This window comes from Cotesia glomerata, linkage group LG6 (assembly GCF_020080835.1).
Source record: "Cotesia glomerata isolate CgM1 linkage group LG6, MPM_Cglom_v2.3, whole genome shotgun sequence".
Classification (NCBI taxonomy): Eukaryota; Metazoa; Arthropoda; class Insecta; order Hymenoptera; family Braconidae; genus Cotesia; species Cotesia glomerata.
Genome location: NC_058163.1, coordinates 3,960,632 through 3,984,261, shown reverse-complemented (window position 1 = coordinate 3,984,261; position 23,630 = coordinate 3,960,632). Strand labels below are relative to the sequence as shown.

Below are 23,630 nucleotides of genomic sequence, written 5' to 3'. Positions count from 1 at the left end.
ATTTAAGTACCCACATCAATTTTTCATATATTTATATCCATTATATATATGTATATATGAAAAATATATCAAAATGCATGTGGGTACTCAAATAAAAGCTCTTGATGAGTGTAACATCGGGATGAGCTTATATCTTTTAAAACGTCAATAGTTAAGAAAGTACAGTGCAATTTAACAAAAGTCATTATTTAATAAAGCAAAATTTTATTTATTTATAGTTTACAAGTCACGGCAGTCACATAGTGACTGTAAGGTTGCTAGTAAAAAATAATTTTCTTTTTGGATCAAAAATATTTCTCTTTAATCAACTAGTTACTTTTTAGCGCATATCACTAAAATTAAGTGTATAAAGTAAGAAATAAAATAAAATAAAATAAAACAGCAATGATATCGGAGTAAATGTAAAAATTCTCGACTTGCAATAGTAATTCAGAGTGTGAATGTTACTTTCATAGAGCTTTTATAGCTCGGCCAGAGGCACGCAAGGAATTCTAATTTGGCAGGGCTTCATTCAGCTCACTATTACGTCTACCATTCACTCTCTCTTTTTCTTATTTTGTTATTTTTTATTTTAACTCTTATCGTCTATTTATTTTTCTTTTTTTCAACACTTAGTTATTTTTAGCATTACAAACACTCATTTTTATTTTAGCACTTAAAGTTACTTTTTTTTCCATCAAAGCACTCGGGAAAAATATTTATAACGTTGCAGCGTTATATGTTAGGTAACATGTGAGTAAGATCAAAAATTTTTATTACAGATTTATTATTTTCTTTAGTGCAGGAGTACTTTGAGTCGCAATTTCTTAAGTCAGCAATTTTGTTCGGGTTTTCTTTATTTTTTTATTTAACTTTACTTTTTGCTCACTTTTCCAATAACGATCGCTAGTGTGACTGACTGAATTGCTGAGAAAATTCATATATTCAATGTGCTGCCCATTTTTTTACACGTGTGACACATTTGTAACGTAGAAATTATATTTCGTTATTTATTACGCTCTTTAATTTATTACCCTCAAATCAATATTTATTATTATGATTATTATTGTTATATTTTAAAAAATTATTATTAAGAATTTAAAAACTGGTTTATTTATTAGTTTTGAAGATTCAAGTTACAATTCAAAATTCTAGGTCAAATATTGGAAATATGAAAAAATCATAAGACCTTTTTTATAGAAAATTTTATTTTTAAAAGCACACTAAGGTAAAGTACCCATTAGTTGAACAGGTTTCAATGTAAAAAATATTTGACCCTACTTTTAACATATAAAGATGTAATTATTAGTTTAAATTGGCGATTTTCGTGAAAATATAAACAATTTTGAATTGATTAGCAAAATAACAAAGATAATTGAATATTTATATTTTGACAACGTTTTGAAGATAGACTAGCAAAGGAGTAGTAATTGAACAATCAATTATGACAAGCCGCAGTAGTTGAACACTCCGGGAGCAGTAGTTGAACTAATAAAATATACAGTCAACGCTCTCTGTATTTGACTCACCCGTACAGGACCATTCTCTGTATTTGACTCGTCCTTGTCCATAAGAGCTGTGTAAAATCGTCAAATACAGAGGAAGAATGTGGTCAAATACAGAGAGCGGTCAAATACAGAGAGGTCCAATACAGAGAGCGTTGACTGTATGGCAATAGGCACACCAAAAATTTTCAACGTTTTATTTAAATATCGAAAGAATTATAATATATTATTGAATAATATTAAAAATAATACTATAAATATTTAATATGTTCATTTAAAAATGAGAAATATTTGTATTTAATTTTTTAATTACATTTTTTATGAATGACAAAGCAAATTTTTAATTATAAATCAAAAAAACTTAATTCAAAACGTTAAATAATTTTTAACTACACTAATTTTTAGCTATAAAACTTATTCAATTTGCAGTAATTAATACAAATCACAATGCTGATCACTAGTCTAAGGTAAAGTACCCAGTAGCTGAACAGGTTTCAAAGTAAAACGTATTTGACCCTACTTTTAATATATAAAGATGTAATTATTAGTTTAATTTAGTGATTTTCGTGAAAATATAAACATTTTTGAATTGATTAGCAAAATAACAAAGATAATTAAATATTTATATTTTGACAACATTTTTAAGATAGACTAGCAAAGGAGTAGTAATTGAACAATCAATTATGACAAGCCGCAGTAGTTGAACACTCCGGGAGCAGTAGTTGAACTAATAAAATATATGGCAATAGGCACACCAAAAATTTTCAACGTTTTATTGAAATATCAAAATAATTATAACATATTATTGAATAATATTAAAAATAATACTATGAATATTTAATATGTTCATTTAAAAATGAGAAATATTTGTATTTAATTTTTTAATTACATTTTTTATGAATGACAAAGCAAATTTTCAATTATAAATCAAAAAAACTTAATTTAAAACGTTCAATAATTTTTAATTACACTAATTTTTAGCTATAAAACTCATTTAATTTGCAGTAATTAATACAAATCACAATGCTGATCACTAGTCTATAAATATATTAGAGATTAGAGTGCTGTTAAAATTACACGGCCCCAGCTTGTTCAAGTTCTGGGTACCGCTTTGAAAATTTGGAGGTATAGTTAGACGCTAAAATTTAATATAAAAATTATAGTTTATGTCTTTGCAAAAAATATGTATTATTTAGAAAAGACTATTTCATTGGATGGTACAATTTTTCTTTAAATGATGATATACTGTTTTTTTTTACTGATTATTCGGTTTACGGTTTAGTACCTCTTTCATGAAAAAATAGCATCTATCGGCGATTCTCGATATGTCAACTTTTAAGTTAACAAAAATATAATTGTTTTGATTTATAATTGAAAAAACTTACAGAAATCAATTACTGTATCATTTAATAATTATAACATGCGCATATTACTCATAATAAATTTACGAATTTTGTATTATAACAATTCGAAAAATCTGTTCAAGTATTGGTCCCATTTTTATGTGTTCAAGTACTGGGTGCTTTACCTTATTCGGATTTCAGTTTGCAAAGTTAGTAATAATTGATGAGCAGTTCAATGAAGCTAAAAAAATTTTTATTTTTGCAAATTGGTAGTTTGTGAATGTTATTTTTAAATAGAGAAAATAGTTGACGTTTATAAATTGTTTTCAAAAGTTTAAAAAGCTGACTGTGGCTAAAATATTGAAGATACAAAAAATTATGAGAAACCTTTCTTATCGAAAATTCAATTCCTTATATAAAAGGTTTTTATTAATTTTTTCCTATCTTTTTTTTCTCCAAAACTTGATTTTCAAATCAAATAATGAAGTTATAGAACTTATCCGTAGTTTTCAAAAATTTAAAAAGCTGATTGTGATTAAAATATCAAAGATTCAAAGGAATTATGAGCAATATTTTTTATAGAATATTAAATTTTCGACAAAAAAAAGTTTCTTATTAATTATACCGTATCTTTAACTCATCAGATATAATTTTGAAAATTTTTAATTTTTTACCTATTTTAATAACTTTGAACTTTTAAATTAATTTCTATTATTATTATTATTTTACAAATTAATAATAATAATAACAATTTTGTATATTTTTTTTCTATAAATTAAATTAATGATCATATTAAAATGTAATTAATAAATTCTGAACAAAAATAATGTAATAATAATTAAACGTTTGACAAAAACCTAAATTAAAATTTCGCAGGTAAAAAATTTAATTACAATCCATACTTTGAAAAAGCGACTTCTACATAAAGCGAAACCAATAATTGTAACTGATACAAAAAATGAATGAGAATAGAGACATTACAAGAGAAAGTACACAAACAAGTGATACAACTTTTTATTTATCAGACGTAAAATTTTAGTAGTTCTGTCAGTTAATATTTGCTTTAATACTTTTTAATATATTTTATTCGCGTGAGCCTTTTTATTAAGAAAGGAAAAACTGATATTAAAAATAATAATAATAAAAAAATTTATATACATATATAGCAAGGTGGAATCTGAGTAGTTTTATTTCGAAATAAAAGCTAAGTTTCTTGCTACATTACACTATACAATACTATATATGTATAAATACATATATATGTTCTTTATTCTGTATGCAATCTATGTATATAGAAGCTTTTGGATGGTGGAATACATTCTTACTACCTGTCCCGTACAAACGTTCCAATCTTCACGGAATTTCTGGTATTTCTGGGAGAATGCTCAATGTATTGAAGATAAAGCGAGATGAGAATGGAAATAAGGACAAACGAGTTCAGAAAAAATAATTAAAAAATATCAATATGTCAAAAATATAACTATAAATGTTGAGCTTTGATAAGATTTTATCTAAATTATTATTAATGATAATAATAATAAAATATTTAAAAAAATTTGGTCAATTGAAATGTAGCAACTTTAAGCGCTAGTGCCGTACGTAAATTGATCAAAGCAAAGCTTAAATATACAAGAAATTTTTACTAATAACTAATTCAATAGAAATTTTCACTAATTCAATATTCAATTTTTTTAATTTTATATTAAACGTCGCACGGAAAAAAGTAAACTGTAATAAATAACAGTCGATTTATAATAAGTAATGATCAACTGCTAAAAATTACCATTTCAAACAGTAAAATCGTGATTTTACTATTCACATTATAATATTTACAATTTAAACGTTACAATTTACTTTTTACATGGCAGAAAATACTATTTCAAACAGTAATATTCGCTATGTAATTGTCTAAAATGTTAAATTATAATAATTAAGAATTCAGACTTTGATATTTATCATTTTGTGCCTAAAAAATGATCTTATGATATGTAAAAAGTATAAAAGAAAGTTAGTAAATTTCTAATACAAGCAACGTCAATATTTACAAAGTAAAATGCTAAATTTTAAACGCAACGCAAAAAAATCAGACTGTAATTATTGACTTGCTTGGACTGGTAAAATGTATATTTTAAAAGTATAATTTTTACTGTTTCAAATGTTAAATTCTCCCAGAGTGAAACCCCCTTCTCTTTCATCTGAGTTCCCCTTCTCCTCATAATATGGACTACATATTGAAATATAAATTTTTACTGTTTGAAACTGTAATTTTTTAAGATGAAAGAGTCGTTATTTACTATAGTGACAGCTACTAATCACTTATTTTAAATATTAAATTATAAATTGTGGGTTTTATACTTTCTACATTAAGTTCTGTAATATTTACATTTTTGCCGGCCCGATGTCCGCTTTACTGTTTGAAACTATAAAAATTAACAGGAATCCGAATGAATATTACAGTTTACTTTTTTCCGTGCGGAAGAAAAATTGGTTGTCTGTACAGTCGGTTTACGGACGATAGTTTTACGTAAATCAAAATTTTCAGAGATATTTAATGATGAATTTTTAGTAATTTCAAATGTTTATCGAAAATTGCGTCAAATTATAAAAAATATCTTTTAAAAGTATCATTAAATATCTCCGAAAATACTGATTTTAGCGATTCGGTGCTCAGGACCTTTTTTGTAGGAAATTGAATGCTCTAAGTTTGTCTTTCACATTTTTTCTGTAGCTCTAGCTAGTGTAAACCTCTAATGTGTCGAAGAAAAATCTTACACAGAAAGAAAAATTTCTTAACTGGAGAACAAAATTCTAGGCTCAAGAAAATTTTCAGGTGCCTGAAGGAAGACCAAAGTTGTGTTGGCCGAAGTAAAAATTTTTTTGAAATTCTATTCTTGGTGGAAGTCAATTTTTCTTAATTCAAATGGTCATAAATACTTGATACAATAAATTTTTATAGTTGATCAAGATTTTTAGATATTTTAAATTTCTTGAATTAAATAAATTTTCTTGGATCAAGATACGGTACGTATTTCTTAAAGCAAGAGAATTAATTTTGTTGGAATAAATGAAATTTCTTGTGTCAAAAAAAAATTTTTTTTTCGCTCAAGAATATAATTAGGAAGAAAAATAATTTCTTGGCTCAAGTGAACCTTTTTTTCTGTGTATACAAATACTTATAATAGATTAATATACTTTCTATAAATAATATAATTTATGATATTTTAAGACCTACCAGATAATATATTAGTTAAAGTTTTTATGCCATATTAGGTCAAGTGACTAGTAGACTTTTTTTTTATTTAAGCCCAAAGATGGATGGTCCATCTTCCCTTTTATTCGAGAGCTATATTCTTTCAAGAAAACACAGCGTACACTTAACTTTAGGCATTTTAAATTGCCCGCCTGTAATAGTATTAGTACCAGAAATTACCGTTGCGCGCATCGATCTCCCGAAAAATCCAGCTCAATAGCACGTCTGGCAGACAGCCTATACTCGAAGACTGGAGAAACACGCGGTCTCACAATTTATGATTAAATTCGTCAACATCCAAAGCTCACACGACAAAACTAATTATCACAAAGAAATTCTCAGTTAAAACTACTCACAACTACCACTAAATAAAAGAAATAACCAGCAATCAAGTGCATACAAAACACCGAAACTAGAGAGCTGAAAAAAACACGTCCAGCACTTAGAGCTCCTGACATATTATCTGGGAGATCCAGGTTCGATTCCTGGCTTGGAAACCAACCCCAATTATTTTTTCAGTCTGTCTTTACTCTTATTCAATTTTTTTTCACTATCTTTCACTTAATGAACATACACATAACTCGAACAGATTCCACAAGCTTCTAGCTTTACTGGATTTCCATCGAACTAATGGGAAGAGAGAATATAGCTCTCGAACAAAAGGGAAGATGGACCATCCATCTTTGGGCTTGAATAAAAAAAAACAATCTACTAGTCACTTGACCTAATATGGCATAAAAACTTTAACTAATATAATTTATATTTAAAAAATATTCTACAATCATAATTACCATGCGTCTTTCTCTATCAAGCTTGTTTCGTTAATTTTATAAATAATAATGCATCCTAATAAATAAAGAGCCGTCAGGTGGTTAATTCAAAGGAAGGCCCTAATTAAACACCCCGACGTAGTGAATTCTAAATGGGTTTTTAACCAGGACTATTACTTTGCTCCCTACGTCACGAGTAATTCGTCGTTGGTCCCACCCAAAGACACCAAGATATCCAACATTCTCCACCCTCCGACTTCCATCCTCCATTCTACCTCTCTTCTTGTGTACACACACACAAATATACATATACTTGGTGTACACCCACCCTCATATACCATTGCAATGTATACATCTATACATAAGAGAAGGTTCGAGGCGCCAAACTAAATCATGGTGGATTTAAGTGGATTGTATAAACCCCTTGGGTCCAACGATGTATTACCGTTGTATGGCCATTGCGGGACATACAATCCACTGCAATGCTTTCCCTAATATAAGAAATCTTCTGCAGTCAGGTACATATATACTCTATGCATTACCTATTATACAAACATAAATATATAAGCATACAAATGTATACATGTAATATAATGCCAAATATAAATTAGAATACAACAGCAATAGCTGCGAAAATTTACTTACAAGTACTCACAAAATTAAATTAACTTTATTCATGAAAAATTTAATTGAACAAAGAAAATTCGCAGGGAAGCCGATTTTATTGCTTAGGATTTTTTTATTTTTCCGGATGAAAATTAGTTATTAAGGAGGTTCGAGCGAATCTAATGTGAAAAATAATTTTCAATTTTGAGCTTTGAAATTAAGTACATGTATAAATAAATAGGTAATTTATCTAATCCCAAAATTTTAAAAAGATCCACCGTTTAGTTACTTAGATATTAAATTTCAAAAATCACAATTTTTATCTCCTTATACATGGGCTCTTATGGCGGACAAACTTTAGTCGAGACTTTAATTATTTTTTTCAATTTTAACCTCCCAACTTTAACGAATAAAAAACTATACACAAGAAACTCGGATTATTGTAAAATATAAAAAAAATTTAATAATAATACATTACCGATATAATTTTTGAAATATTTAAAGTTTAATTTTATGTTTTTAACTCGTTTAGTGTCAGCTATTTATTCGAATAAAGATTTGGCAACGTCGCGTCAACAGCTGAGAAAAAAGAAAAGTATAGAAATATAGTTACAGAGAGAGAAATATTTAACTTATAGACTCATTCACGCCTCTGTGATGGGTATAATCAAACGCGCTGTTGCCAAATCTGTTTATTTAATCCGGCAAGTAATAAATACGAAAGTCGTTTTATTACTTTATTTTATTAAATAAGTAAAAATCATCAATTATTAAGTTGTTCAAATTATTTTAAATTAAGATAAAGAATTTTGACGAATATTGGAAAGACTGAAGGTAAAAAAAAATTTAAACATTATTTTGACTTATAAGTTACGCTCGAACCATGTGTATGTATTTATTTATTAATTAAATTTAACTAATTTTATTGAAAAAAAATAAAATTCGTGCTTTAATAAAAAACCAATCTATAAAGTAGAAAATAATTTTCAATGAGTTCAATTATAATTGGGTGATTAAAAAAAAAATTTATTTATTGTAAAAATGTATGGAGTGCTTTAACCAATATTTTTCAATAAAATATTTACAACAATTGACATCAAGCACCCCACGCTTTTTTACTCTAAAATTCATTGTTTTGTTAATCACTCTATTTTTATTTAAAACTCATTGAAAATTATTTTCTACTTTTTAGTTTGGCTTTGTTAAAACCGTGTTTTTAACTTTTTTAAACAATTACAGTCAACGCTCTCTGTATTTGACTCACCCGTACAGGACCATACTCTGTATTTGACTCGTCCTTGTCCATAAGAGCTGTGTAAAATCGTCAAATACAGAGGAAGAATGTGGTCAAATACAGAGAGCGGTCAAATACAGAGAGGTCCAATACAGAGAGCGTCGACTGTATTAATTTTCTACTTTTTAGTTCGATTGACCGTCAAAGCGTGTATTTTACTTTTTCAAACAATAATTTTTGAAATTGTAAAACGTAGGAAAGGTCCCTAGTTGATCCTAACCTCAGCAATATGCTTGTCTCAAAGATTAAGCAATGGATGTCTTAGTAGACGCGTTAGTACTTGGCGCTCGGCACTACCGTGCCTTCGGATATAAAAAACCTTAAATCCTGAAGATCCTGATCAGGATAATGGGACAAACTTATTAAATAATTGTATTGTCATCGGTCCTTGATAAGTGTGCAAAGTTTTAATTTAATCCGACGTTTTGAAGTGCCCGAAAATCGAGTTCAAACATTCCGTTACATACATAGATCTATATACAGAAAAAGCTAATAAAACTGTGTTGAAATTTTATAGAATAATATTTATTCAAACCAAGTTATTTTTTTCGGTGTGTATATACTTTTTTTTTGTGCTGCAAAATAAAGATAAAGGACAAGACATCTTTCTTCTTTCATGGACTTATCATACATGTTTTCGCGACTTTTAGTTTCAACATGGATTCTCTTTTAGACGAGCATGTGCCACATGTGAAGAATTTAACTCACCAAGTTTTTCTTTTCCGTAACTTTTAAAATATTGTTTGTTTCTTTCTTTTTTAGAGAAATTATTTTTTCGGGGATTTAAAATACTTTGTGGTTAGACGGTGAGAAGAATATATAATACTTAGTATACTTGTTATTTTTGTTTATTGGTTTTCTTTTGGACGCAGGTACAGATTTACGGAAGATGGATGGAACTTTTTTTGGTGAGGAGACTTTAATGATTTTGAATTCATAAATTGGAACTTTTGGCTCTACTTTGAATATATAAGGCTACAAACTAAAAGTCGCTTGGATAAAATACTCACCCAGTATATGTAAATTAAATAACGTGAGGGTTTATTTTATAAATAATTGATAAACTTACATGAACAAGCGTGTAAAATTGCACAGAGCAACATCAACTTGAAAGCTGCCATTGGACTCAATGTTGAGTTGTAAGTCGGTTGAAATCTGAAATATGAATAAATCTGGTTAATGTTTAGAACTTTAATAGAAAAGTGAGCTTGATGTTCTAGATTTAAAGAGAGTTTTTAAGAAAGTTGTTAATTTGCAGAGTATTTAGTTCTGTGTAATAACTGTGTAAATGATAATTTTTAGAGAAGGGGTCATTGAAAAGCATTGAAAAGATATGAACTTTTGAAATATTTTGTTATTCATAACTTTTAAAGTATTTAAAAATTCGTACTGAGGTTTTTGGGAAGCTTATATGATATTTTAAGGAGATCCAAGTACCCTCAGTGCAAAGAATATCGATAAAAAAATAATACGTACACGGAGAAAAATTAATTATACTATTTACTATACAAAAATATTAATTCCTACTATCTGAAATGGTAATAAAATTAATTAGTCACAAATTAATAGATGGTATAATTGACAATGGTAATAGTTACTATCAATAATGGTAACGATTACTATCGAAAATGATAATTGTAATTATTAAAAATTATAACTACTATAATCGAAGATGGTAACTGTAACCATCTTAGATTGTAAAAATTTTGAAAGAAAAAATAATATAAATTTATTTAATTAAATTCTTTATTTGCATTCATATTTTAGTTTTGTCCATTTTTCCTTTAAAATATTAAAACAAGTAATAACGCAATCGTTTAAATCCATAGGTGATGAAAATTTCCAAATATTAGAGCTGTTGTTGATTACTTTGAATGACATAATATTTGAAAATTATGTTTTTTAAAAATTTTTTGTAAGATTTAAAATTTTTTTTTTTTGAAATTTCAATTTTTTTTAATTTGAATTTTATTGGAAATTTTGATTTTTTTTTGGAAATTTCAAATTTTTATTGAAAAATTTGGCGTTGAAACTTGTTTAGACAAATAAAAATTTAAATATGAATTCAATACAAATTAATCCCGATTTTTTGTGCACTACACTGCGCTACAACTGCTTTTAGTTAATTCAGAAATGCATCCACACTAACGCAGATTTTTAATTTTTTAAATATTTTTTACTAGCTTAGATAATAACTATTATTATTACTGATGGTAACTGCAACCATCAGGTTATATTAGGAATTACGATTTTGATAATAGTAGTAACTAGTTAAAATAATAAAAGCTATTATTACTGATTACCATTATAATAGTAGTAGTTACCATCAGGATGGTAACTACTACAATTCAGATGGTTTACATAATTATTTAAATAATATTTACTACTATCGAATTCAGTTAATAGATTTTACCATAACTAGATAATAAATTCTACTATAAAATTTTCTTCGTGTAGCAATACTTTTGTTATGCATTTTAAAATTAATTTTTAAATTAATTAATAACATTTTTGAGGAAATTTCCGAAAAATTTACTCATTAAATAATTATTAAAATTCAATTGACTAATAAAAAATATGGTACTCTGAATTACCGGTATATTCTTGACAACACCGCAAGAGTTCCCTAACCTTCAAATTTATTTATGTTTACTGTCTAACTAAAATGACTAAGATCTTCTAGTATTTAAAAAACCGCGGTTACTTATGCACCGGGTAACTGTGCAAGCGGTGTTGCCAAGTCAAATACAAGACTTTAAAGAACGGGTTCCTTGTGATTTTTTATAAAAAATATAAAATATCTCCGTAATACGTTTGGAAAGCTACTTTTTATTGTTTTAATCGAAAGCTTATTATTTTTTCAATCAAATTCAATGAAAATAAAATTTTTTTTAAATCGTTAATTGCATTAAATTCTTAACCAAATACATGGCTGGTAGAATCTCCATGTAAAAATTATCTACATGTAAAAATTACAATTTTCAAACCTAATTATTCGATTAAATATCCCGGAAACCTACAGTTTTAAAATTTTTTTATTAATTATTAGGCTACGTAGATTGAATTTACAAATTTTCAGGAAGTTTTAAAAATTTGACTACTTCGCGTGGATTTCCTTAATTGAATGTAACTTTGTAAATATGCGTTTTTGTGGAAAATAAAAAAAGAAGAGGTGATTAATGAAGAAGTTAATGAGCAATAAAAAAGGTAGAATTGGAAATTTTGATACAATTGAGCGTTTGAGAGTAATGAACTTTCATAGATTTTGGAAAGTGCCTACGATACTTTAAATTACAAATGAAAAATGTTAACAGTTCTTATTTTCTTCTTGAAATATAATGTGACCTAATGAAACAATATTTGGAAAACTAAAATACATATATATAAAATAAATATATATAACCAATAAATTAAACAATGGACCAGTGGTCATGTCTTTTTCATTCAATCGATTCATCAACAACCACTTTTCCAATTATTTATATATCTATATAGAGTACATATGCGGTGAAATGGTTAAACGTCCTGCAATTGTTCACAGATCAGTGATCTGATTTTTCATCAATAAAAAGTTTTCCTCCCACAAAAAAATGTATCTGCAAATGAAAAATAAAAGCAACAAAAATTTAATAATAAATGTATTAATGATTGAATACATACGTTTGAAAAATTTTTATTGGGTTTGATCATGCGAAAGTTTATATTTACTTTTTTGGATTTATTAATTTTAAAAGTAAGACGAATATTTTATTTTGCACATATGTGAAAACTGATACAATTTAATGTGAAGTTCGAGTGACTGTTGAGTGATTTTGAGATGGCTTAAATAGATATACTGACGTACTTGACACATATCTGCATATAAGCAGCAGTACGGTCATAAAACGTGTCTATGCACGCATATATGCACCTATATATATTTAAAAGTTGTTCATCAGAAGAGGACATATCTATATATTCAGTCACCGGGTACTCGGTGGAGCGACATCCAGCATAGAACACCATAAGTCATGACTTTCCCAGCATGAATGTATGCATGAGATAGTAACTTTATGCTTTATGCATCGAACGTGGACTGATAAGAACCCCGAGGGCCACACTACACTTTTATTCGCTTCTTTCTCTCTCATTTTCATTCTCGTTTTGTTATGTCTAACCTCTAACTCAAACTACGGCTAGAACTCCAACACTATGTCAGCTATCTTTATAACTCTTTATTATATTTTATAATTTGGTTATTTCGTTCAGAGAAAAGTGTATCAAAACTAGAATTTATAACTTTATAATGAAATTTTTAATCAGACCTTTTTTTGTTGCTTACACAGAAAAAAAGGTTCATTTGAGCCAAGAAAATATTTTTCTTCCTAATTATTTTCTTGAGCGAAAAAAAAATTTTTTTTGACACAAGAAATCTCACTTATTCCAACAAAATTTATTCTCTTGCTTTAAGAAATACGTATCTTGATCCAAGAAAATTTATTATTGAAGTCAAGAAAATCTTGTTTTGAAAAAATTCAGCCTCTTGCTCGAAAAAATTTAGTTCTTGATAGAAGTAAATTTTCTTGTTTTGAGAAAAATTCTCTCTTGCTCCAAAAAATTAAATATAAAGATAGAAGTAAATTTTCATTAATATTTTTATTGATTAAAATGTCAAATGGGAAGATCAAATAATATTTCATCATTTTTGTTCATTCAATATGTATGATTGCACGCTAAAATAATATAAAATGGGTATCAAATATTCAAGAGAAAAATTTTCTCAAGGTGAGAAAATTTTTTTCTCAGCTGAAGTAGGTGGCGCTGCTTCCCTAAAGTATCTAAAAATCTTGATCAAATATAAAAATTTTTTTGCCCTCCGGGCGGAAAGTAGCAACTTTCGTCCCGCTGCGCTAAACTAAGTTGCCGCTTTCCGCCTTCGTCGGACAAAAAAATAGTATACACTCCTCGGGAAGTAAATAAGAAAGCCTCAGATCACATGTTTGTTGACCTCGGCTTCGCCTCGGCCAACAATTACATGTGATCTGAGACATTTCTTACTTTACTTCCCTAGGTGTGTAATATACTATATTGTATCAAGTATTTATGATAATTGGAATTAAGAGCAAATGACCCACCAAGAATAGAATTTCAAGAAAAATTTTTACTCCGGCCAACACAACTTCGGTCTTCCTTCAGGCACCCGAAAATTTTCTTGAGCCAAGAATTTTGTTCTCCAGTCAAGAAATTTTTTTTTCTGTGTACAAATAATCTCTCGTTATATTTTTTATTTCGAAAACACATTGAATTTCATTCAAAAACGCATATTTGCAAATTTATAACAATTTAAATCACAATATATAATGATTCTCTGTAAGGACGTCTTAAATCTGTACAAAATTGTCCGACCAAATTATTTTGCATACCTTAAGCGCGAAGCGCGCAGGTATACTCTACTCTCGCCTAAAAATCGTGATTTCGATTAAAACGTGATTTTCATAATTTAAACGAAAAAAATTATGTATAAAAAGCATATTGAAATAAATAATAGTAACTACAGAACACGTTAAAAAAAATTTTCTTATCGATTAAATAAGATTTCTCAGAAAAAAACTCGTTTTTCTGATGAATTAAATGAATAAGAGCGTGGTATTCACGGGAGCACTGGGCTTGATAACACTACAACTTTTTCAAAAATCACTTTCACGATTTAATTTTTTTTTTGTTTTATTCGTGAGGGAGTTTGTCAGAACCCTTGTGAAAATTGCGTGTTAAAATAATTCCGTTTCGATATAGTTAATTTTTTTCGATTGTCAGTTCGGTGACTTTTTCTGCGATTTCGACAGCCATATATATTATTTTTCATAAACAGAATTAAAATAACTATAAACAAGCAGAAACTACACATACATGATGGTATAATTACTAACTGTCTTATCATCTGTTAAAATTTTTCTTTAGCTCGACCTACAGAGGGAATAATACTACTCGCGGGAAAATTCAAATTAAACACGAATAATTTTTGTTATGATCTAAATAATTTATGTATGACATGAGCGCTTAAGGCATGCTCATTTGGATTTTCCCAACTTTTTTTTTTATCAAATTGAGAAAAATCAAGCAAACTATTTCAATGCATTCAACTTTTCAAGTTCTCAATGAATATTTACATTAATTAGAATAATAATAAGACTTATGGATCCAATTTTATAAACAAATTATAAATAAAAATAGTTGCCAGGGGTCTGAGTATCTCGTGGCCCAGACACGTGTTTCCAGCACAAACGGTGTTTTGACACTAAATAAAATGGCGATAAAGCGCTAACAGCCCTATGGCTATTAACTCAAGGCTAGTTAGGTCCTTATAAACCTTACAGAACATAAAATCCGAACAAAAACAGTTTCACTGTAAAAAAATCGCGCCTAAAAAAAATTTTGGAACGTATTTAGTGTGCGTGGTTGCAAAATATTTTACTTTTAATGAAATTCGTAAAATCTATTTTCTAGGACTTTAAAAAAATTGAAATACACAATGACGTACACCAAGTACATTCCAAAATTTTTTTCTTAATTTTTAAATTTACAACAAAATTTTTTTTAATTTCCGAAAATCATATACAATCATATCGGTTACTTGGATTTTTTAATTTTTCTATTTTATATCTTTTTGTAAAGAAAAAAAAAAATTTTTTTTTTCTTAATAGTCTTATGAACGTGGACTTGGCGCGATTTTTTTACAGTGAAACTGTTTTTGTTCGGATTTCAGTATTTTTTGTAATTATAATAAAAATTTGCAATTGGTACTAACTTAAATCTCAAGTTGGCTGCATTTTTTATAGCAAACTATCCCCTTGAAGCTACAGTTTATGGAAAAATAATTGCAGCGCACCCTGGCGGGTGTAGATGCAAGCTGTGAAATTTATTTTTTTAATTTATTAGTTTCCCATCTATTGGAAGATAACCATGCATTCTCGAATTATTTAGTCTGTGGCATGTCACTTTTTACATCGAAAAAAAGTCAGGATCGAAATTTTTGAGCTTGCTATAGTTTGTGCTGATAAAATTTAATAATTTCAAGTAAATTAATGGTTATAATTGAATATAATTAATTGATATCAGTAAAATAAAGTATGAATTACTGTTATAACATAAAATTTAGGAACAAGAAGTACCGTAGAATTAAATAAAATTTTGCAACCTCGAAATACCGTTCTGCTTACAGTAAACACACTCGGTAGTCTGGCGCTCCGTTTACAACGGATTTGAACGGAACTTGGCGCCAGATTCTACCGAATCTGTGGATAGCAGGTTGGATTTTTTTTCGGCTTTGAACTTCTGGCAGGGGACTGTTCTTAAAACGCTTGGGACAAACTTTGGTTTAATGAATTTAATGAAACAAATTAATTTTCGGTACTTTTTATTGAAGAAGATTGTTAGTTAACTAATTAAGTTTATAAAAATTATGGACAAAATTATATATTATGGACAAATAACTTAAAATTTAATCTTAAAGTTTCAATTTTGGGAAAGGGACAACCCAGGGGACTGTTATTTCGGTGGTTTACGAATTTATAGAAAAAAAACCAAAATTCATTTCATTTTAGTTTTCAATGCTTCAAATAGAAATGGTTTTTAACTTTCGTAATAAATTTTTTTTAGTAACAAAATAACAATTTTTCTAATAAAAAAATGTCTGGGACAGCAAAAAACATCCTTACAGAGAATCACCCATGTACTTTACAAAAATTACATTATGAATTTCCAAATTCTTTTGGAGTTTACAATTTTTTAATGATTTTGTTCAGCAAAATTGTCAGTGAAATATTTATTGTGGAGGATTAAATCTTCTGCAATTTATATATATATATATATATATATATATATATATATATATATATATATATATATATATATATATATATATATATATATATATATATAAAATAAAAAATAAGCACATTATAATTTTTTAGATTGAACTGAAATTCAGAACAAGTAGCAAAAAAATTATGATTTAGTTTTATGAGACTTTAAATGAAATAAAGTCAATTCAACTCATATCATAAACTATTTACAGTAAAAATATATCAGCGTGAAATAAAAATAAACAGGTATTTTTATTTGTTAGTATCTTAAAATTCAATCGTAATTCCCGACGTTAAGCGTCAGACAGACTACAAGACTAGAGAGAAGACAAATCTTTACTTTTATAACCGTATTTCCACAACATTTACTGCAGTTAATGGATACTAGCGGAGATTATTTAGCCGAAACAAACGAAATTCACAAATTTAATGAAAACAAACTACCCTATGAAAATACACTTAAAGGCTCTTTAAAATCTGGCTTATGCTAAAATTTTATCGTAAACAATCCATCTTCGATAAAAATCTACTTGTAAATTTTTTTTTTGCTTACAAGAATTATTATTAAATTTTTTTATAAAACCTACAAAGAGAATTTTTCCCCGTCGAAAATTTCTATTGTTTGTGATCAAACTACGAAAGTTTATTCCTATTACAGAATTTATCAAATGAAAAAATTTTTCACAACTTCTTGTATAATGAAATTCCGCGTCTGAAAGACAAAGGATTTAATATTGCACTAAAAATTCTCGATATTATTGACTAACGCAGAATCATACATCATTATATACTTATATCTCATTTCTCGAAGGTGATTTTTTGTCGTACGGCTAGATCTCTTTCAATTATTTATCAATCTTAAAAACTAAAATACCATGATAAAGCTCCGGTTTTCCTCTATTGACGAAAAATATTCAAAAAATTGAAAAAAATTTTTTTGTTAAAAAAATTAAAAAAAAAAACTTTTTATTCAAAAAATGCAGCGGCATCTATTGAGAATATATTTAAGTATGTTGAAAGGCTATCAAAGGCGCCATCTATTTACAGTCTGTTTAACTAACATGGCAGCTTTTGGATAGTTTAGATTTAATGGTTAAGTGTAATCTATCACGCAAATTAATCGAATAAAAGCGAGACATTTTTTATAAATGTGATATTAATTGTTATTTACAATCTAAAGCAATAGTATATTATGTAACTGAGTGGATCGGGGTTTCGGCTATTAGCGAGGTTGACGCAACGAGCAGAGGGTGTGCTCTGACACACGAGCGCCGAAAACCTTATCCGAACAAAAACAGTTTCACTGTAAAGAAATTGCGCCAAGTCCACGTTCATAAGACTATTAAGAAAAAAAATTATTTTTTTCTTTTTAAAAAAATATAAAATAAAAAAATTAAAAAATCCAAGTAACTGATATGATTTTATAAAATTTTCGGAAATTAAAAAACATTTTGTTGTAAATTTAAAAATTAAAGAAATAATTTTGGAACTTATTTTTTACAGTGAAACTGTTTTTGTTCGGATTTTAGTATTTTTTATAATTATAATAAAAATTGACGATTGGTACCAACTTAAATCTCGCGTTGGCTGCATTTTTCATAACAAACTATCCTTTTAAGCTACAGTTTATGTAGAAATAATTCCAATGCACCCTGCCGGGTGTAAGTGCAAGCTGTGAAATATCTTTTTTTAACTGTAGTTTCCAATCTATAGAAGGATAACCATGCATTCTCGAATTATTTAGTCTGTGGCATATCACTTTCTCCATAAGAAAAAAGTCAGGATCTAAAAATCTGGGTCACTATAGTTTGTGCTAGTGAATTTAATTAATTTTAAATAGAATTCATTATTTTCAATGACCATTATTGATTAATATTGATAATATAACATATAACGTACTATTATAGAGTATTATTGAAGAAAAAAAAGGTCTGTAGAATTAATAAAATTTTGCAACCTGAAAATATCGTTCTGCTTACGGTAAACACACTCGGTAGTCTGGCACTCCGTTTACAACGGATTTGAACGGAACTTGGCGCCAGATTCTACCGAATCTGTGGATCCACTCAGTTCATACATAAATATAGTATATTACACCCCTTGTGAAGGAAAATAAGAAAAGCCTCAGATCACATGTAATTGTTGGCCGAGGCGAAGCCGAGGTCAACAAACATGTGATCTGAGGTTTTATTTTTTACTTCCCAAGGGCTGTATACTATTTTTTTGTCCGAGGAAGGCGGAAAGCGGCAACTTTGTTTAGCGCAGTGGGACGAAAGTTGCCACTTACCGCCCAGAGGGCAAAAAAATGTAATTGACTAACGTCATTAACATAATACATCGCACAATATCGTTAAAATAACAAATGGTCATTTTATAATGTAGAATTTAAGAAATAAAAATATTTATTAATGATAGATATATTATTTATAACAGTAATAATGAATATTGAAAAACGTTAACCTGCTCACACTCATTTAAATTTTCCAACTTAAATCCCGTCAATATCTTCCTGATTGACTTCCAAAATCAATTACTGAATTCTTAAAAAATTATATTATATACTAACGCAGAATCATATATGATATAGATATCATTTTCCTCAAAAGTGTTTTTTTTTTTTTTTTTTTTTTTTATACAGCTAGATCTCTTTCAATTACTTATCAATCTTAAAAACTAAAATACCATGATAAAGCTCAGGCTTTCCTCTAATGACGAAAAATATCCAAAAAATTGAAAAAAAATTTTTTTGTTAAAAAAATTAATAAAAAAACTTTTTATTAAAAAAATGCAGCGGCATCTGTTGAGAATATATTTAAGTATGTTGAAAGGTTATAGAAGGCACCATCTATTAACAGTCTGTTTAACTAAGATGACAGCTTTTGGATTGTTTAAATTTAATGGTTAAGTGTAATATATTACGCAAATCAATCGAATAAAAGCGAGACATTTATTACAAATATGACATTGATTGTTATTTACAATCTAAAGCAATAGTATATTATGTAACTGAGTGGATCGGGGTTTCGGATATGAGTGAGGTTGACGCAACGAGCAGAGCGTGTGCGCTGACACACGAGCGCCGAGAACCTTATCCTCTCAGTTCAAACATAAATAAATGTAATTGACTAACGTCATCAACATAATACATCGTACAATATCGTTAAAATAACAAATGGTCATATTATAATGAAGAAATGAAGAAATACAAATATTTATTAATAAAAGATATTTTATTTTTAATTGAAGTAATTAATATCAGGCTTATTTTCTTATTATTGTGCAGATAATTTATACCTTATGAATTTTCAATTTATAACTAAATAATTAAAAATATAGAGTTTTAATAATATGTGTTGCTAAATACGACTTTGATTGAACAAATATGACAAATCCTGGATTAAATATTAATAACACATGATGTATACAATATATTGAGGATTAGGATTAGTGTGTATATATGTTGTTATTATTATTATCATTATTATTAGTAGTAGTATTATTATTATGTTTATTATTAGATGTATACAGTTATTATAAAGTTGACATGACGGTATGAGAAGAAATAGATGAAGAGAAAAAGAATAAAAAAAAAAATAAATATGGTGGTAGTTGACGATGAGTGTAGTGAGTGAAATGAAAAAGCGTCAATGAATGGTCGAGTAAATGTTGAGCCAGATGAAATTGAAAAGGAAGAAAAAGAGAAGAAATGACGGGGAGGAAGAAGCCTTGAGTAGAGGGTGGGTGGAGAAAAGAGGGGAGAAAAGTAGAGGAAAGATATGATGTGAAGAGGAAAATACATCGGCTATTCTAGTCATACCATGTCCCAAGCCAAATATATATATAATATAATATATATAATAATAAGATGAGAGAGACTTTCCGAGAGCAGATACTGCAAGAAGAAAAGTACACACCAATAATTATGCAGAGAATATCACGTGATACGTATGCACGCGGCATAATAAGCGAGATCGGGCGCCGTGTTATAAATCGGGGAGTGTTTTATCGAGTTATTGGAGGTTTTTTTATCTTTTTGGTTATTAGGGTAGGACGTGATTTTTTAAGAATTTAGTAATTGATTTTAGACGTCAATCAGGAAGATATTGACGGGATTTAAGTTGGAAAATTTAAATTAGTATGAACACGTTAAGGTTTTTTAATATTCATTATTACTGTTACAAATAATATATCTATCATTAATAAATATTTGCATTTCCTCATTTCTTCATTATAAAATGACCATTTGTTTTTTTAACGATATTGTGCGATATATTATGTTGATGACGTTAGTCAATTATATTTATTTATGTATAAACTGAGTGGATAAGGTTTTCGACACTCGTGTGTCAGCGTACACGCTCTGCTCTTTGCGTCAACCTCACTCAGCCGAAACCCCGATCCACTCAGTTACATAATATACTATTACTTTAGATTGTTAATAACAATTAATATCACATTTATAAAAAATGTCTCGCTTTTATTCGATTGATTTGCGTGATAGCTTACACTTAACCATTAAATCTAAACAATCCAAAAGCTGTCATATTAGTTAAACAGACTGTTAATAGATGACGCCTTCTATACACTGTAAAAAAAAACCGGTGTGAGCCCATGCGGTGTACGGTGTTAAAAATTCCGGTGTTAAATTCAACACCGAAATCGGTGTATCAGTAACACCGGTCGCAGTGTAAATATTTTTTTTTCGGTGTTATAAATTTTCCGGTGTTGATAATATTTTAAGTAACACAATTTTTATAATTAAACTTTCTATGTTTAATAATTAAAGATAAATAATCAAAAAAAAGTTAATATTTAATTTAGAAAGTTTAAAATAATAAAATATAAAAAAGATAAAAGTTTTTGATTAAAATAAATACACTGTTACACCAGTATTACACCGGTTACACTGATATTACACCGGTTTAACACCGGATTTTTAACACCGCAAAAGAGCACCGCTACACCGGTGTTAATACACAGGTGTTACATAGCGGTGTTAAAATAAGTCCATTTTAACACCGCTTTTTTTACAGTGTAGCCTTTCAACATACTTAAATATATTCTCAACAGATGCCGCTGCATTTTTTTAATAAAAAGTTTTTTTATTCATTTTTTTAATAAAAAAATTTTTTTCAATTTTTTGGTATTCTTCGTCTATAGAGGAAAACCTGAGCTTTATCATGGTATTTTAGTTTTCAAGATTAATGAATAATTGAAAGAGATCTAGTCGTATGAAAAAAAATTACTTTTGAGGAATAAGATATCTATATGATATATGATTTTGCGTTAGTATATAATTTAATTTCTTAAGAATTTAGTAATTGATTTTGGATGTCAATCAGGAAAATATTGACGAGATTTAAGTTGGAAAATTTAAATTCGTATGAACAGGTTAAGGTTTTTCAATATTCATTATTACTGTTATAAATAATAGTTCTATCATTAATAACTATTTGTATTTCCTCACTTCTATATTACGAAATGACCATTTGTATTTTTAACGATATTTTGCGATGTATTATATTGATAATATAAGTCAATTACATTTATTTATGTATGAACTGAGTGGATAAGGTTTCCGGCGCTCGTGTATCAGCGCATACGCTCTGCTCGTTGCATCAACCTCACTCATAGCCGAAACCCCGATCCACTCAGTTACATAATATACTATTGCTTTAGATTGTAAATAACAATTAATATCACATTTATAAAAAATGCCTCCCTTTTATTCGATTGATTTGCGTGATAGATTACACTTAACCTTTAAATCTAAACGATCCAAAAGCTGTCATGTTAGTTAAACAGACTGTTAATAGACAGCGTTTTCTATAGCCTTTTAACATACTTAAATATATTCTCAACAGATGCCGCTGCATTTTTTTAATAAAAAGTTTTTTTATTAATTTTTTTAACAAAAAAATTTTTTTCAATTTTTTGGATATTTTTCGTCAATAGAGGAAAACCTGAGCTTTATCATAGTATTTTAGTTTTCAAGATTGATAAATAATTGAAAGAGATCTAGTCGTATGACAAAAAAGTACTTTTGAGGAATAAGATATATATGATGATTAGAAAGTATGTTAAGTTTAGAAACTAAGGACTGTAGCGTTGGGCGCCAGCGGGCAAAGTTTCAGCAAATTAGCTTTTGCTAATAAACTAACCATCCGATTTGTGCGACTAAAGGCTTAAATCACTCATTAAACTATCTCTTTGTTAATATTTCGACTAATAATGTTGCATTTACTAATTAATCAACCTGAAAGTTTTTCAGTCGGGTCTAATGATCAATGTTCACCCTTATATTGATCATCATAATTATGATTATGATTACGACCGGTAGATCGATTACTTTAATGACCAATTAATCATGACTGACGGGAGGATGCAATCCGTAATGACTAATAGACACCCCGAGGAAACGATTGGATAGTGCTGCGGAAATACAGTTACACTTGGCTAAACACGCCCGCAGAACCGCACAAAGAGAGACATATACACAGATGTTATTATGGATAACCAATAGCCGATAGCGATTAGCAAACACATGACCGGTTGATAAACACAACAGTTATGGTCCTTTAATGATCAACCGATTCTTACAGACTCAAACTTTGATCCGCTAATGGACGTCGGCGTCACGGATCCACCGATATTTATTCAATATATTCATTATTTGCCAACTCTTATTTATTGTTTATTATTCGTTTTATTACAAATACTCCATCCTACTCTTTGTGTATCTATCATACTTGATTTATGGAAATTGCTTTACTTAAAACGTTGATTGAACTGTTCAAACATAATTGGGACTTTAATAACATATTTAAATTTTCTATTCTTTATTTTTACATCTATTTTTCTTCTGATTATTTTCATAAAATGCTATACTATGTACTATTTTTGTATGGACGGCCGCAAGAAGTTTCAACTTCATGGTCGATGAATAAAGAAATAATAATAATAATAATAAAAGGTAAGTGGAAAATCTTAAGTTAAATTTCAGTTAAGATTCACAAAGCATCTTTATGCAAAAAGAAAATAT

At 28.2% G+C, this 23,630-nt stretch overlaps 1 protein-coding gene across 3 annotated transcripts in view; it reads right to left on the bottom strand.

Annotated features, from left to right (window-relative positions):
• Window positions 1-23,630, bottom strand: part of LOC123268150 (lachesin) — a 260,262-nt gene that overhangs the window by 13,112 nt on the left and 223,520 nt on the right. For all 3 annotated transcript variants that reach the window (XM_044733035.1, XM_044733036.1, XM_044733037.1), the window contains one exon: window positions 9,817-9,902. In XM_044733035.1, the coding sequence (XP_044588970.1) occupies window positions 9,817-9,902 (86 nt within the window). The remainder of the gene's footprint in view (window positions 1-9,816; window positions 9,903-23,630) is intronic.